General features: G+C 32.9%; 1 protein-coding gene across 3 annotated transcripts in view; it reads left to right on the forward strand.

Moving 5' to 3' along the window:
* The window catches only part of SLC12A2 (solute carrier family 12 member 2), a 122,359-nt gene extending 107,407 nt beyond the window's left edge, over positions 1-14,952 (forward strand). Inside the window, exons 20-28 of one of the 3 annotated variants that reach the window (XM_037802300.1) lie at positions 2,128-2,253; positions 4,908-4,955; positions 6,384-6,506; positions 7,232-7,343; positions 8,988-9,074; positions 10,309-10,444; positions 10,755-10,822; positions 12,045-12,212; positions 14,028-14,952. In XM_037802300.1, coding sequence (XP_037658228.1) covers positions 2,128-2,253; positions 4,908-4,955; positions 6,384-6,506; positions 7,232-7,343; positions 8,988-9,074; positions 10,309-10,444; positions 10,755-10,822; positions 12,045-12,180 — 836 coding nt within the window. In that variant the 3' untranslated portion in view covers positions 12,181-12,212; positions 14,028-14,952. Of the gene's footprint in view, positions 1-2,127; positions 2,254-4,907; positions 4,956-6,383; positions 6,507-7,231; positions 7,344-8,987; positions 9,075-10,308; positions 10,445-10,754; positions 10,823-12,044 lie in introns of all 3 variants that reach the window. The other 2 variants (XM_037802299.1, XM_037802301.1) reach the window with 2 other exon arrangements.
* The last annotated feature ends 3,651 nt before the right edge of the window (positions 14,953-18,603 follow it).

Below are 18,603 nucleotides of genomic sequence, written 5' to 3' on the forward strand. Positions count from 1 at the left end.
GATAAAATGTACAAATATGTTCTTTTACGAGGGAGAACAAGCAGATGTCAACCTTGCAAGGTGTTAAAAATGGGGAGGCATTGGGGGAGGGATGCAATCAACATAAACTAGAGACTGTAACTAATAGAATCATTGTATTATGCTTCCTTTAATGTAACAAAGGTGATATACCAAGGTAAATGCAGATAAGAGGGGGGATGGGAGGCATGTTAGACACTTGACATTGGTGGTATTGTCTGATTCTTTACTCTACTTTGATTTAAGGTTATTTTTCCTTTTGCTGCTTCCTAGCTGTCATTTTTTTTTTTTTCCTCTTTCTTTTGGCTCTCTACTTTGTTTGACTCTCCTTCCTGCCTTGTGGAAGAAATGTAGATGCCCTTATATAGATAGTGGTGAAGGTGGTGAACACATAAATATATGACCATACAGAGAACCATCGATTATTTACTTAGGATGGAATGTATGGTGAGTGAACAAAACCATATAAAAAAAAAATGGGTTGATGACAAAACCTCAAGGGCAATATACTGAGTGAAATAAGCCAGACACATAAGGACAATTATTGCAGGGTCTGACTGATAAGAACTAATTATAATATGTAAACTCATAGACATGAAATATAAGGTACCAAGATATAGGATGAGGCTTAAGAATGGGGAGTGGTTGCTTAGTATGAGCAGAATGTTCAACTAGGATGAACTTAAATGATTGGAAATGAACAGACATGTTGGTAGCACTATGTGAGAATAACTAACAGTGCCGAATGGTGTGTGAATGTGGTGGAAAGGGGAAGCTCAGAGTCATATATGTCACCAGAAGGAAAGTTGGAGGTCAAAAGATGGGAATGTATAAAACTGAATCCTATGGTGGGCAATGTCCATGATCAACTGTACAAATACTAGAAATCGCTTCCATGAACCAGAACAAATGTATGACAATACAATTAGAAGTTAATAATAGAGGGGCATATAGGGAAGAAATATATACCTATTGCAAACTATATACTACAGTTAGTAGTATTTCAACATTTTTTCATAAACAGTAACAAATGTACTATACCAACACTACAAGTTAACAATTGAGGGGGGTTGTTAGGGATAGGGGAGGATTAGAGTTTCTTTTTCTTTTTTTCTTTTTTCATCTTTCACTTTATTTCTTGTCTGGAGTAATGAAAAGTTTCTAAAAATTGAACAAAAATTAAGTGTGGTGATGGATGCACAGCTGTATGAGGGTACCCAGGGGCAAGTGATTGTACACTTTGGATCTTTGGATAATTGTATGGTATCTGAACAATCCCAATAAAAATTAAAAAGGAAAAAAAAAAAATCTCAACTTTTATTCATAGTAGATTTGTAGCCTGCGTGAATTTGCTGACTTCTGAACCTCAGTTTCCTCATCTATGAAACCATAATTACCTCAAAAGTGTTTTTGTGAAGATTATAAAAGAAATAAGCTCTTAGCATAGTGCTAGCACCTAGGTTCACATAGTTGCTATTGCTATTTCTCTTAATTCATATGAAAAGTGATGAGAATTATGAACAGATCATCAGTTTCATATAATATTTGTTTTTATAATTTTTTTTATGTTGAAAGTTATATGTATACTAACTCCTTGCCAAAAGAGACAGAAAATAATGATGCATCTTTAAAAATGAAAAAGTGATACTTCACCAGAAGTTTAGGAAAAGACTCTGTTCATTGGTTGGCTCTATAGTCCTGAGTGTAATTTTTCAGTGTTATCTGTCATCTTCTAACATGTATCTGAGTGTTTGTCATTTTTTATATTTGCCATATGTGTCAGTGACTTTGAGAGTTGTGTTCATTCACATTTTATAAATCATTCCTTTATCCACCAGATTCTCCTGCTCTATGAATTTCACCCATTACTGATTCCACTAGCACCTAATTCAAATGTCTGACACTTAGTTGTAGCTCAGATATTTAAGTGAATACTCATGTTAAAACAGATTATCACTTTGTTTACATGAGAAATAATTTTTAATAAACTTAACTATTTCATAATAAACTTTGCTTAAAAATGTCATTTACTTGTGCTTAAACCACAAGCTGTTTTCTATAACAGCTAAAATAAGATTGATAATATTTTAAATACTTTCATGTCCACAGAAGAATTATTGTCATCCCAAGAGAAATCTCCTGGTGCCAAGGATGTGGTTCTAAGTGTGGAGTATAGTAAAACATCAGATTTAGATACTTCCAAACCATCTGGTGAAAAAACTATTACACATAAAGGTAAATTTTCATTCAAACAAGAAATTTTATTAATGGTAATATTTTAATTTGGGGAGGGAAATCGTTTTTACTATATAGCCTGTCTCAGAAAATAACCTGTTCTCAAAATTTTACTCTTCATTTATAGTTGTAAAATTTTTAATGGCTTTCAAAAATCGTTACAAAATGACTAGCTGTTTTAAAGTATCACTGAAAAGAAACCATGCTGATTAGTTTTTATTTGTGCTTGCTTTAAATAACACAATATAAGGTATAGGTTAAATTTGAGCTTGGAAAGAAAGGTGGTAGCATGCATAAGACATGATAATACTGTGAAAGGAATGAAACTTTGAAAGTTAATTTCCACATTTTTTGTGTGAGTCAAAAGGTGTTTAAATAGCAGGGGTTTTGTTTATGTTCCTAGGTATTAAAAACATTCTTACATTTACTGCTCTTGGAGATACTCAGGTAAAATGGTAAAATAAAAAATCAAGTCAAAATTTGTTCCTTATTTAGTCCCTCTGTGAAGAAACTCCATTTCTAGTTTCTTAGACCATAAACTAGAAGTCATAATTTACTGACATAATACCCCTGGTGGCTCATGTCAGGCCACTAACAGATTTCAGATAATTTCATCTACAGATGTATATGTCATGTTCATGAGAAGGAAAGAGGTATGACTTCCAAATCTTACTCTCCCACCTTCACTCTCTTACCTCTGTTCAGTCTAGTATCTCCATCTGTCCTATTCCAACTAATTTGCAACAAGAAAAAATCTGCACTGTAAATCATCAAACCATATCATGGCAAATGATGTCTCTGAAATTGATCTTTTCCAGATTATGTAGAAGTATTAATGTTGCTTTATTTCTTTCCTTCTTATTTACCTTGTTTGCTTAGAGTAGTAGTATTTGAAAGTTCAGTTGAGAACTGTTTCCCCTTTCAGTTCTTTGCTGCCTGCCTTGATTATAATTTTTTTCCCGTTTCACTTCAAAACTCTATAAACATATTCTGATAATTTTTTGTGTTCCTGTGTTTATTTTTTAGGTTATCATACACATTCTTTCATTTCCTTTTACCTTTTTTTTTTTCCAGTCCTTTTCTCTTACTTAAAACAGACCTTTTCTCTACAGTCTTTTGGGGATTAATAGGTAAAATTATGGTGGGAGGGGAAAAAGCAATATTTATTGAGAATCTACTCTGTACACCCACATTGTTGTGGATTGTTTTCCATATGTTAGCTCATTAATGTGTCACAATCTTATGAAATCATTATTTTTATAGAGTAGGAAAGTGGGTCAGTTAATTTCTACTCATCTTTTTTATTGTGAAAATCTAAATGCCTTAAACTTAAATTAAATCATTTTTAAATGTCATGATTTCCTTGACATTTCTAAGCTCTTTTAAAATGAATACAGAATGTCCTTAGTTATACTCATAAATGTTTTTGTTATCATCAAAGATAGATACTGTCAAATATTCACTTTATAAGAACAATAACATTGAATACTATAAAATCAAATGTAAAATTGAAATGTTTCCATTCCATACCAAGCATGAGAAGTTAGGAGCACTGAAAAGTAACATTACCTTTATTTTGTGTTTATTTTCTATTTAGCCAATAATTTTCAAAATTGGCATAGAAACTACAGAAAATTTTGAATAACTTTCAAATATTCAGAAATATAAACATTCTGATGTAGGTATTATTTAGTCATGAATATTTAGTTAATGTTTGTCTTGGTATTGAAGCATACAATGCGCAAGGGAACAAAAAGAGCACCCCTTGAGTACTCTGTGCTACACTGAGCCACATACATTGATGCTTGCAATAGAACAACCTTAAGAGGTAGGTACTGTAACGCTTTGTTCAGTGAGGAAAATGAATAGTTAAATTGCTAGCTGAAGCTCACATTGCTAGAAGAAGGGGTAGAGTTAAATCAGAATCCTGGGAGTTTATTGTAGAGTCCATTGCTGTGTTCTGCCTCCCGTCCAAGTCAAGAGTTTTACATTCCTTAAAGAAACAAATAATACATATATAACATCACGATTGAGGAATTGAGATTAGGAAATCTATAAACCCCAGAAAAATATTTATAGATATTTAAATATAAATGGATGGAGATATATATATTTATGTATATAAATTTATGTATTTGGGGAAAATCTCTGCTTTATGACTGGGCATTTTATATAAATCAAAAGACTTATATCTCTTCTCACAGTCCTTAATATTTCAAATGGTGATTCATTTTTACAAATACCAGATATCCATCAAATATTTTTCTAAAATTAGTTTTCAGTCATTTGCAGAGTGAAGCAGTGGCATGTTTAAAATTTTTTTATACTCTAGAAGCCATATTCACCATCTTTTCAACTAATTTCAAGTATGAAATTTTTAAAACTCTGTTAACATTTTTTACAATTTCACGGGAATAATATTTAGGAGTGAGTGTTAATCAGTAGCCCTGTTGTAGGAAGAGTCTAAGATATGTTTGCTTTTTAAAACCCTGAATGCTCAGTGTAGAAAATACTAATCTTCAGTCTTGATTATTTCTCATGGACTGTTGCTTCATACTAGATTTTATTCATAAATGTTCTCTATTTACGTTTTCATTATTTTAGTAATATAAAGGCGATTAACCTATATTTTGTGTTTTTTAAAAATAATCTAGATGAGGAAGAGGATGGCAAGACTCCAACTCAACCACTGTTGAAAAAAGGCAGGCATTTTTCATCATTTTATTTTAATCCCTTTTTCATACTGTTAACTCTTTAACTCCAACTTTATTATTTTTCACCTTATTAGTTATTTCCATGGTGAGGTGATGTTACAGTTATTTATAAATGCAGATTAGAAAAATTTTCATTAGTTCAACTAAAGAGTAAATTTTCCCAGGAAGAGGTGGTATATCACAAACAGACTCTTTTAAACCATTTTAGCATTTTTGAAATATTCAAACCCTGAAAGTTAATATTAATTTTTAAAAATTTAAACTGCATGGTTTAGATGATAAGTAGGGACACTGAATTAGGTTTATTTACAGTGTCACTTGCATTCTTTACCATCAGTTGTACCCAGCCAAGACCTTAATTTTGATACTAATATATTTTTCATTTCAAAAATTACAATATTTCTCACAGTCCTGCTGCGTTTGGGAGATACACAGTCATGTCAACATACATGAATTTTATGAGAAGGAGATAGAGGTGAGAGTTATGGAGCAGTGTGGTTTGGTAGCCATATTTCATCATGCAAAACCATTCATCATGTTTGCATACATCGTGGCAGCATGAAAAGTGAATGATAGAAGTTCTGCAAAGTGATCAGATTTCCTCCTGTGGATTTCGGCTTTTAAAAATTTGGTTTAGGAGCTGCATAATAATCATTTGCTTGCTCAGAGTCAGTGTGATTAAAAAAAAAAAAATCCTGGGTATATAAATGGGAACTCCTCTGGTATATTGTCCATTAGACCTGCAGCAGATAGGTGCCCTTCTAAGAAGTACCCACCGTCTTTCTGTGGTTCAGAGAAAGCTGTGATGGTTTTATAACTTTAGAATTCATTATCATTTTTTGAGGGGACAAAGGTTAGGGAAAGAGAGGGAAATTTTCCTTAGACTAAGAGGTTTCCACTGTGAGATTAGTTAAGATTTTATATTGGCAAATTTTCAACTCCCTTGTGTTTGTGTTATATTTCAGATAACAACTTTTTTGTTTAAGAAAATTTGTTTTGAGCTTTGCATGATTGAGATGCCAGACTGTGAAAGAGTATGTGCATAGAACAAGTATAAACTTGATTCATTCAGTTAGCCTAAAATAACATTTTCAGGAACCAAAGTCTGGCAGTCAGGTTTAATTTTATTGCTTGGTATTTATGCTTCTCTTATATTTGTTCAGAATCAGTCAAAATAATAAAAATTAGGTAAGAAAATTTTCATGAGCTTAGCTGTTGTAAAGATGTACTTATCTGTAGCTATTTTGAAAGTATGTTAAATTATAGACAACTCAGAACTTATGAAGGATACCATATACAACTGTGTACAATATAAACATATTTGAATACCCAAAAGTTAGGAAACTATAGGAATTCATCAAAAGGGGCTTCAATATTTACTTCCCTTACGTCTTATATTTTTGCTTAATCCTTTAGAATCCAAAGGCCCTGTTGTGCCTTTAAATGTATCTGACCAAAAGCTTCTTGAAGCTAGTACACAATTTCAAAAGAAACAAGGAAAGAACACTATTGATGTCTGGTGGCTTTTTGATGATGGAGGTAAGGCTAATAAACTTTTTTAGTAATTTCAAATTTACTGAAATTATGAGAACAGTACTAAGGAATCTCCTATACTTTTCACAAAGAGACCCCATTCAGGTTTTGCCAGTATTCCTAAAAGCAAAAGTATTCATTTTTGAATCAGGCGTTGCACTTAGTTATCCTGTCTATTCAGTGTCCTTTTATTCGAAACAGTTGCTCAATCATTCCTTGACCTTCATGGCCTTAATTAACATTTTTTAAAAGCTTAGGTCATTTTGTAGAATGTCACGTCGCTTGGAATGATAATCTTGTGTTTGATCATAATTAGTTTCAGGTTATGTATTTTTGTATTGGAACCCAATTCCAGTCTTAACGTTGCAGGGTTCAGTCTAGCTTTCTCCCTTTTCTTATTTCTCATTTCATTGAAATACCTGGCTGCCATTATCTTTAATGAGTATCCTTTTTCCTCCATCCTTCTGTATATAACTAATCCCTTGAACTCCACCAGGTCACTCTGCCACTTGCCTGCTTTCCTCACTTGGGCCCTGATTCCATTGGGCTATGCCTCCTTGCTTAGGCTTGCCAAAGGGCTTTTTGACTGAATTGTTAAGGAAGGACACAAAGAATACTTTTGTTTTTATATTGAGGTATAGTAAACATGCTTTTAGAGACTAAACCGAATTAAAAATTCTTGGCTGAGAATTAGCATTAAGTAAATAATTTGTTATATCTTTATGATTCAGGTTTGACCTTATTGATACCTTATCTTCTGACTACAAAGAAAAAGTGGAAAGACTGTAAGATCAGAGTATTCATTGGTGGAAAAATAAACAGAATAGACCATGACCGGAGAGCGTAAGTTTATTTTTAATTACCTTTCTATCACAATACAGATTTGATAGGATAAAAATTAGAAAATGTCAGTCATGTTGTTCCATTCTGTACTTAAACTCAAAATTCCAGTTGAACAAATAAAACTTCATTCTCTTTAATTTTGTCTTCATGTTTGAGTTCTAAATACTTAGTTTTACATATATATAGTATTTTTCTTCTTAACGTTCTGGCATTTTAGAGAGTCTTTATTAAATACTTAAAGTGTTAAAGCTTTAAGCGGCGTTATTTTATAATTGGGTATAAGGTGCACAAAAATTTCATATTCGTATATGGGATGCATTTTGTAGACTTCTAGACAACAGAAATGCAAGATGTCATTGTCATCCATCCCTTTTTTCCATCTGTACCGCTACAATTCTGGTTCTGGTTACAGTGCTTCTCTCTTATATTCCAAGTACCCTTGTGTCTTGTCTTTTACTTTTTCAGCATATTGCACACATTGCTCCCACGATCCTCTTTGGAAAGCAGGGTTTTGATCCTATGATTCATCTGCCAAAAATTCTTCCTCATTACCTACTACAGAAAATCTAATTTCTATAATGTGACATTCAAGGTCCTTGACAGTCAGTCCTCCTGTTCTCTTTTCTTTCTGCTCTTCCCCCAAACATGCCCTATACTTCTGTTTACACTTCTTCACATGACCTGAACATATATGTTATTTCAGACTTCAACTGCTTTGCCTAGTGTAATCTCACTACTATAAATAGCCCTTTACTCCCTTCCTCTCATTTCTGTTAAAATACTCCATTCTTCAAAGCCCAGCTTAGTTGTCACCTTCTTCATAAAGCCTTCCCTAATTTTTTTCTTCTTTGTCCCCTATTAGAAGCACAGTATGCTTGTTACCACTCACTACTTTCTGTCTTGTGTTGTATTTATTTCTTTATTTTAAATTTGAGTTTTGTAGGCCCTGTAATGTTTAGCACACTGCCATACATATAGCAGGCCCTTAATAGACATGTGGATTTAACTAGGTGTTTCTTCATTTCAAATACTGAATTATGTAAGAAATCCTACTAATGAATTTAAAAGTTAAACCCAGTGCTTTATCTGTTTTCTAATGTCTAATATCTTAATTTATAAAATTGTCATCTTATTAAACATTAAATCCTGTTTTAAATGCTTTTCTTGTGTGTGTTTCATCTTTACTATTATTGCTACTAATGTTTCTTTGCCACCTATGGCTTCAAAAAGGTATTTATTTTACTGAAAAGTCAGAGAGATTTTTTGATACTCCTCTTTTATGCCTACCCCAATTCCAAAAAATTATACACTGAACTGAATAATCTGCCATATGTTATATATTCAGTTTGAAGATATTTGAGCCTTGAGATATGCATTCATCTTGGATAGAAGAATAATCTCAAAATAATTAAATGAGTTTACAGATTTTTACTGAAATCTACCCACTTACCAAGAAATTACTCAGGGAATTTAAAAGCCTACTTTGTTGAATGTACAGGGTGAATTAATTCAGATGGACTTAGTTTAGCGCCTGAAAGACTTTCCTTTTAAATCATGCTTCTCCAGTATGAGTTCAGCCTTATGTAAAACAAAAATACTTACATACATCCTTCATGTGTCTCTGTACTATTCATTTTGTTCTAGGATGGCTACTTTACTTAGCAAGTTCCGGATAGACTTCTCTGACATTATGGTCCTAGGAGATATTAACACCAAACCAAAGAAAGAAAAGTAAGTTGTTGGATAAGTTACTCTGTACAAATTTCCGATTCTTTTACGGGATTACCAACTCAAACATAACTCCCATAACAGATAATTCAACTTAACAACTGTTTCAGGGTTATTTTTCCCTGCTGTTAGTTACATATGAAGTCAAATTTTTTTATTTAGCACTGATAGTTGGCATGTCTATAGCAGAGATTGAAGTAAGTCTAAAGGGCTTTAGGTTTCAGAGAGGGTTTCCACTGCTGTTTTAGAAATGTTTTTTAAAACATTAATGCCAGAAATTCTAGATGGTTCTTTAAATTTGCATTTCCATACCCATATCCATCATGGTCACTAGATCCTACTCCACATATCCATTACTTTTCACTATTTTATTATATTACTAAAATAAGAGAATATAAGAATTTGTATATAACAGATAAATTCAGAATTCTTCCAGTCAAAACAGACTCTTTTGGATTATCTTATCTGAAAATGGTATAAAGAGGTTGTTAAAACAATATGTATATTTATTTTATCAGACATAATTTTAATTCTCAGACAAGTGTTGAATAAATGATGAAGTTAGAATAAAGAATTCATTTTAAATAGAAAATAGTAAGATGTACTTTGTAAGATTCTAATCAGAGAGATAGTTTCCTCTTATAAAAAACTAGATAGTAGGAGCTTGATACTGAAAGATATGTTTAATTTAGGGGATTAGAAGGCCCTCGTGTTCTTTTACTATCTTTTGTAATTAATTATCTGGATCTAGAGACTAATTCAGCATTTTCTTAAATTTTTAGTATCTGCTCTTTTCTCTCTTAAAAATGTTCTAATACACTCCTTTGTTCATTGGTACTTGAGTTATGCAAGCCTTTGGGATGTTTTAAACAAAGGAGTAACACAATTTGACTTATTGCTCAGCTCAAAAGAAACCTTTTGGACACTGTAATGAAAATTTATTTTGTTTGAGAGGAGTGGGCATGGAGGCGGGGTAGATACAGAGAAACAAGCTGCAGCAGTTAAAACTGCATTTCTGTTATTGGGAATATGATTCTAAATTTCTAATCAGTTTGAGGTACCAGAGATTGCTATTTTCTAAGTTAATTAGCCAAAGTGATTGTTATAGTTGAGATATAGAGGGGAACATAATAGATGAAAGCACAAACTTTTCAAGTTATTGTTTCATTGGTTAAGAGCTCCTTGTTATGTAATTTAAAATAAAGTGAATTGCCAATATTCTTTCCATTCTTTCAAGTATTGTAGCTTTTGATGAAATGATTGAGCCATACAGACTTCATGAAGATGATAAAGAACAAGATATTGCAGATAAAATGAAAGAAGATGAACCATGGCGAATCACAGATAATGAACTTGAACTTTATAAGACCAAGGTATCTATTCTCTTCTGCTTCCTTTTCATTAATCTTCAATGTGAATTTTTTTTTTAATACTTAAACCCTAAGTAATAAGAACTGCAGTTTGATTTAGGAGGAATGAGTTTTGTAAATTAAATCTATTTTAAGTTGGATTTATTGTAGATAATGTTTTTCTTTTAAATAATGAACAGATATTTTTAATATCATTTTGGTTTCTTTTTGCCTACTTGTAGGATTATGAACCATGCTAGATTTTAATTTTCAAACGGTGTAGTTGTATGTTTGTTTGTTTTTGTAGTAATGACTTTGTCCTGTTTCATTTCAGACATACCGTCAGATTAGGCTAAATGAATTATTAAAGGAACATTCAAGCACAGCTAATATTATTGTCATGTAAGTAATATCTGTACTAAGATTTTCTTGGCTACTCACTTGATGACAATGTGCTTTAATGATTCAGTGGTTATAAGGAGGCAAAAATAACTTTTTAGAGTCTACTTTGCCTTAGGCATATGGAGAAACCATTTGAAGTAGGAAGAAAGAAAAACAAAAATCTTAAGCTTACATGAATATAAGGCAGTCTTTATGATAGTAGTGTTATTCTGAGATTTTTCCTTTTCTTTAACACTTCTTCCAGGTTTTCAAAATTCCATAGCTTTGAAGACATTATAGCATAGCCTATAAACTTGTGTAGGGTATGAGGACTTGGACCCCAAACAGCTTCCTCATGAAAGTAACCCCATAAAATTATTTGGAATATAAAATTTTAAAAGTGGTTCCTGTCTATATCACCACCTGCAAGATTCCCCCACACAAACTTTTACCTAACAGACACATTGTCCTTGCATTGAATAAACCTGCTAATGCCAATTTTGGCTTTTCCTTAGCTGAATCAGGTTAGCTAAATACTATCTGAACCTTAATTTTCTCAGCCCTGGAACCTATATCCTTATATAGATAGGGAAAGCTCAAACCTCCAAAAAACATGCCAAATGAAGTAAAAGTAACACCAAAGGATTGTTATTTTGATTAACAGTGAACATTTAATACACCAGAAGGTTTTAACTTTTGCTGGTGATGATCAAGTATCTCTAATGGAAGAAATTAAAACATAGAAATCTAGAGAGAAATGTTTCTACAGAGCCAACTAGTCATTACCGTGACATCTACAGAGATTAAAGCTCAGAGAGATAAAAGATGATGACAATTAATATGCAAAAATAGTTATGAAGTTCATTTATCCATGTATATCTTCCATTTCCTGAATTCATTTAGAAACTTCCATTTCTCCATCTATTTCTCTTCCTTACTGAGGAAGGGAAAATTTGGAGGTTAGTGTTTGATACCATGTGTTATGATTTGTAGAAATAATGATGTGCTATTCTTATGAAGAAATTTAAAAATACATTTTTTCAAACTTGAAATAATTGGAATAGTGATATGAGAGCAGAGTGATTTCTGTATGCAGAATTTCTCTATACTCAAAGGTATTCTGTAACTTATAGAAATTTTTAGATACTTTTATTGTGACCTAATTTATGATTTTTTTTCTAATTACATTTTATTCTTCTCAACTTAAATGTGTGTTAATTTCTTTTCTCTTGTTTAATACCAGGAGTCTCCCAGTTGCACGTAAAGGTGCTGTGTCTAGTGCTCTCTACATGGCATGGTTAGAAGCTCTATCTAAGGACCTCCCTCCAATCCTCCTTGTCCGTGGGAATCATCAGAGTGTCCTTACCTTCTATTCTTAAATGTTCTACACAGTGGACAACTCTGCAGAATGGTACTTCCCTGCCTAGTGAAGTAACTGAAATCTTCAATGATACCTTAACATCACAATGGCGAATTGTGACTTTTATTTTACTATTTCTTTGATATGAAAGCACATGGGGAAGTTGCTCCATTGATATGTTTATGGAGACTTCAGTTTTAATCAGTTCCTTATCTCAGTCTTAATGAATGATGATTCCTGGTGGTTGAACTCAAGCTCATGAGAGTAAAGTTTTTCTTTGCTACTTGAATAGCAATAAAAGTGTGTTATTTTTTGATTGATGAAAAGAGTACAAAAAGCCTTTAGCCTTGAGGTGCCTTCTGAAATTAACCAAATTTCATCCATATTATCCTCTTTTATAAATTTATAGAATGTCAAACTTTGTCTTCAGCTATTTTTATTTCTAGTCTCTTCCACCTTAAAATAAAACAGACGCTGCTTTTCTTCTCTGATTGATCAATTAGTGTTGAGTACTGTATGTTTTCTATAACATTTGTAAAGGTATCTGTTAGATATGAAAAGTGAGAATTAGGGCAGGTTAATGAAAAATGAAAATAAAAAAGGGAACCTAAAAGTGGCCCCAAAGTTAGGCTTTTATGAGTATGTGTAAATGTAGATCTAAGGGGAAAAAAAACCCATTATATCTTTTTTTCTATGACTGGCACTTACTTACATCATTGTTATTATTTTTCAAAACGTTAGAGAAGTTTGAAGAGTTACCCAGTACTTCTGTATACCATGCTGAAAAATCACTTGCTGTCCTTCTTTAAACTAAAATCCTTAAGATCTTTAAATTTATTAGAGAAGAGATCTGTCCTAATTTAGAGTTTCCCTCAAATCTGAGGGTCTGTTAAGAAATGCTAACAGATGTTCTGGAGGAAATTTAGACAAAACAATGTCATTTGATAGAGTGTTTCAGTAAACACTGTATGGAATTTTCACTATACTGTTCCATCCTTTATAAATCACTAAAATATTTAATGTTTCATCAAATGGTTAAATGGATCACTGGGTTCTTAGTGAAATGTTTTTAGGCCATTCATTCAAATGTCAAGTATACTTAGTCTTAATATACTCAGGTTTGAACAGATTATTCTGAACTTTTAAATTTAATCCATTCTTAATTCTTTAAAACTTTTGTGTTAAGAAAAACTGCCAGTTTGTGCTTCTGAAAATGTCCTGTTTTTAACGTCAAGTCTACTAGTACAATTTTGACAGTGCATATGTACTGTTAGTAAAAGCTTTATACATAATTATTAATGTGAAGTTTTTTGTATTTTACTCAAGGAAGGATTTCCTAAAAACATTTCAAGGTTTCAAGGGATATGTCTACATATCTGTATGTGTGTATGTATATGTGCATACACAGATGCATATGTGTATATATAATGAAATTTATGTTGCTGGTTTTTGGAATTCAAAGTGATCAAGATTCATTAGATTAATTTTAATTGTTTTTTGTTTTTATAGTAAGCATAAGCTCAAATTACATCGACAGATATAGATTTCATTCAAAGGGCGTGTAACTTATGTGCAGTTATCATTCAGTTACAAAGTGGAGAACATTTCAGCTAAAGAACTGTTCAGTGGGTTAATTGGTATAAATTTCAGTGGTGAAGGATTTATGCAAGTTTCCATGAATCTTGATAGAAATCTATAAAATTATTACTGTTTTCAGTAGTGCAGTAATTTTGCTGCATGAGTATAATATAAAAACGGAGATCTGATAATAATTTTGAATTCAGAATGCTAAGGAAATGAAGTAATGTGTTCTTCCAAGAAATTTTTTCTATGTTGTAACTCACAGTCTTGTTCCATTTATTGCAGGTTTTGCAGTGTTTTGGGGGAAAGACAGTAGAAATGTCATATTATTCAATAAAGATATAATTAATATCATGTTTGAAAATTTTTAATGGATAATAGGGCATGAACTGAGTGCTGCTATCTTGATGTGCACAGGTACACTTAATTTTATTTTATTTTATTATTTGTTTAAAGTTTTGCCCATTCAGGAAAACATCACTGTAATCGTACTACAGGAACCAAATGTCATGTGTGTCTACATACATGTGTGTATAAAGTTCATAAGATATATCTAAATATGCATAATGGGGGGTAATATTGTCTGTGAAATAACATTAAGAAGCTTTTCAGTTTTTAAAAAAATGCATTATTTTCACTTAACACTAGACACCAGGTCAGAAATTTTAAAAAATGTTATAGTGCTCTAATAAATGTCAACAGTTCTTAAGATGTCTTATTCTAGTACTGAAGTTATTCTACTCTATTTTATTTATGCTGAAATTTGATTATTTTTTGCCAATTTTTTTTTTTTTAGTCCCAATAATTGGTGATAACTTGGAAATAAATAATTATGCAGTGGCATTTGACAGTTCATTATTCCTATAGTTAAAAATACAATGGGTCTAGAGTGGTGGTGTTAAGCTGATTATTAACAGTTAATTAAATCAAGTATTTATTTGTTATGTTATTTCATATTTGTATTTTAGGTTTCCTTTTACATTCTTTTTATATGCTTTCTGACATTACATATTTTTAAAGTCCATGGAAATAATTTAAAGATTTGAGAGCCCTGCTGGATGATTACTTAAGTTTGAAAATGTAATATTTTGATAATACTGTAACATAACTATCACACAAATGCTTTTCTAATGTCTTAACTTTGAGTATATTGCAGTTGCTGCTTTGTACGAAGGTCACTGCAATAAAGGAAGTGAATTCATTAAAACTATTTAATGTCTACTCTTATACTTTACCTGTTTTATAAATATATGCTAGCTTCGTGAGTTAACTTCAGTTAGGTAACTGTCATTACTTCATTGATGTCTGAGCTTTTTTAATGGGTTTTACCTTACTATTCATGCCTGGGAAAAGTTGCTTGAAACTGTTCACTATCCCTAAGCTAAACCTTTGGAATAATCACTATTGATGCTGATAGTGTGACTGAACCAGATAAGGTGCAGCTTGTTTTGATTTTTTTTTTTTTTTTTAATGACTTAGCTGTGATCATTCTGCTTTATATTTGGGTTAGATCCCTCATTTACAAATGAGGAAACAGTAAGATTAAAATGGACTCGTAGTCCCTGAGTATAATCTGATTCTTTTCTCCCCAAGATTTTTGGGTAAGATGATTTACAGTTTAACAAAAGCACTTTCACTTTCTCATTTAAACAATACAATAGGTGTGTTAATACATGCAAAACAGTTACATATCTCCATTTCATTTTTGAGAAAGCAGCTTAGAGCAGTCAGGGAGTTTCCCAAGGTCTTGTGGTAAATAAATGATGGATTTGGGCCTAGAGCCCAGGTCTTTCCTCTCCAGGGATTTTTTCATTATACATTCACTGCTGCCTGATCCATAATTAGAGGGCTAGGGTAAAAACTATTCATCCCTATCTGCCCAGCAATTGTATGGTCAGATAATGCAATTACAGTTGGAAATACAGATTGGCTACAAAATGCCTTCATAGATCTAAGTGTCCATTGTATGATCTTTCTTTGCTTCTTGTTCATTCTCAAATATGTCACTGTTCAGGCCAATTCATTCACTTATTTGGGAAGCTAAAAGGGAATTCAAGCGCAACCATGAGTGTGGCATTTCCTCACATCAAACATCTAGCAGTTGTCAAAACAGAAGGTAATTCATCTTTGTGCAAGCAGTTTTTTTCATTCACCAGTAAAAAATGATAATTGCATTTAGTAAACTTCCTTTTTTAAGTACCAACAGGATCTTAGTGAGGTCAGCGGAAATAGACAGTAATTTAATGTTTGAGTCAAGTCCTAGGATACACCCAGCAGAAAGCATTTTTTAATTTAGCTAGTTCTGATAGTAGATGAGAATTTGTTGGTGGGTTAACCAATTTGACATACATTTTTTTTGTAAACTACTCAATTACCTAAGGATCTAAGTCCCATTGCCTTTTTATAGAATCTGATGATTTTGGTCAGTAGACCTGTTTGAAAACTTTTTACATTCATGATAGGTATTTCAGATAAGCTATCAAATGGTAGCATTAAGAACTTCAGCCCTCTTTTCCCTTTGAACCTACCATTGAATTTTGTGTTAGACAATGTGAGTTACAAACTACTGTTTTAGAGAAAGTGTGCAAGCCTCGGAATTTATCAGCTGTTGTGCAGCCTTACTTGTGGCTTCTGTCCTCACAGATCAGGAACTCACTCCCAAAAATGATAGTATCTTTTCAGTACATACCCTGTGTTGTACTGTCTTAGCAAATGAATACAAATCACTAAGATATTCTGCCTAGAGCTTCAAATGAAAATAAACTTACCTTTTTGACCCACAAAATAGGATAAGTGAATGCAAAAACTGTAGGCACCCAATTCAGTGAATTTTATCAGAATGCCACTGAAGTGCCTAGAGTGGAGAACTGTAGAGATTTTGTTATTAAAAAGTTAACCTATTCAGTCTGAGGAAGGGAAGCAGTTTACAGGATGATTTTATACCAGCTGTTATTCTCTAATAACAGATATACCAGAAAAATACAGTTTTAAAATTAAACAGGCATGGTGTTTACATTTTTTATTTATATAAACTTTGAAAATTATAAAGATACTTTACTACTGTATGATAAGATTATGCTTGCTCTTTGACATTCTAATTAAAATTAAGCCATTTTTAAAGGAGATAGTCATAATTTGAAAAATATCTATCTACAGGAGTTTATCTGAGTGACCAATAAGCCACGGATTATTTTAAGTCCATAACATTTTTGCCTAAACTATGTCACTGTCCTTTGAGCTCCTTAGAAATGGTACCAAGTTAAGAATTTCAGAAAATGTCAAGGCCTGTTTGAGCATGGGGGTAAGGGGAGGATGGAACTCCAAAAAGAGGTTCCTGGATTGTGACAAATTTGCCTCTATTTAGCCGTAAGTCTTGCAGTCATATTTCCTTTAGGGAAATAGTGAAGAGTGGAAGTCAACTTTTTTCGGAATTTTAAGTATGCCGATTACAATCAGCACCTTCCATTAGCTAGGTGGCACAAATCTCAGAGCACTGTAGCCTATACCTTTCAGGTAGTCTGCTATTTATTTCTCTGGTTTTTCTGTCAGTAAAAGTAATCCTTTGTTTACTACCCTAGCACCTGTGAGTGCAGCATTATTGACATAAATTTCAGACATGGATTTTTTCAGAAAATAGAAAAGCAGAGTTGTATTTTGTATTGAAACATTGACTAGACCAGTGGTTCTCAAATTTTTAGTATGCATCAGAGTCACCTGGAAAACACTTTACTCCTGTTAAACAATCTTTGTTCTAAGAGTGACATTCCACCCTTCACATATATGCTGCTCCTCAATACAACCCCTCCTTCTTTATTGTTACCTTTGCCCTTTACCCATGCCTCATCTAGTGAATTTCTCCCACAAAGGACAAGTATTCCCATCTCTCTGTAGTCTGCCACCTGTGAATTCAAATAATTATATCCCTTCCAAATTCTTCAATATTTTCCTCATATGTTAGGTTTTGTCAGTGATAGGAATAGGATCCAAAGCAGGCTAACAGAGAAAGGAAGTCTAGAAAGGCAGCTGAGTCCGGGGACTCAAGTCAATGTAAGCAGGGACTCAGAACAATATCATTAGGGCTGTCTCTTCCTTTCCTTCCCCCCAGTATGCCTCTCTAGACTTGACTTGATTCTAAAGGTAGACTGCCATCACATTGGGTGCTCAGTGGCTTCTGGAAAAAAAACATGCTCAATCTCAGTAGCTTAGCAACAATCTCAGTAAAAAGGTGGTATGTCCTAATAAGTCTTGGCAGAAAAGAGCAGGATAGGACTCCAGTGAGCTCAGCTTCAGAAATGTGATCCCCTTGATTCAGTCATGTCATGCGTTTAGGCAGGGATCCTGTGCCCACTCAACATGGATTCACCATTAAAAAGAGGGTTGTTTTGTTTTGTTTCGTTTTATTGAAAGAAGAAAAGGAATCTGGGAAACCAAAACAACCAACATCCATGACCTATTACCCCTTGGATTGCACTAAATAATAATGCTACCCCACATTCAACTGAAAATAGGAGAAAACCAAGTCATCTATGTTATTTGCAGTCTGTAGTCTTAGAGACTTGTTCCCCAAGTCCACAGTATCTATGATGTTCAGGTCCCAATGTACCTCCTCATGATCCAGCAACCTGGGAATGACTGAAAAATATTTTTACCCCTAACATCCCCAGTAAGAACTGACCTTTTTTTGAATGTCTTCTGTGTGACACTTGGCATGTTATATATCATTTAACCCAATACTCAAACTACGAGGTAGACTGTGTAATCCCCATTTTTCAGATGGGCACACAAGTGTGAATCCAGGTCATGTAGTGCAAGGCCAGGATCCAGATTCAGGGAGCATAACAGAACCCCATGCTCTTAACCA

Source organism: Choloepus didactylus, chromosome 13 (assembly GCF_015220235.1).
Source record: "Choloepus didactylus isolate mChoDid1 chromosome 13, mChoDid1.pri, whole genome shotgun sequence".
Lineage (NCBI taxonomy): Eukaryota > Metazoa > Chordata > Mammalia > Pilosa > Megalonychidae > Choloepus > Choloepus didactylus.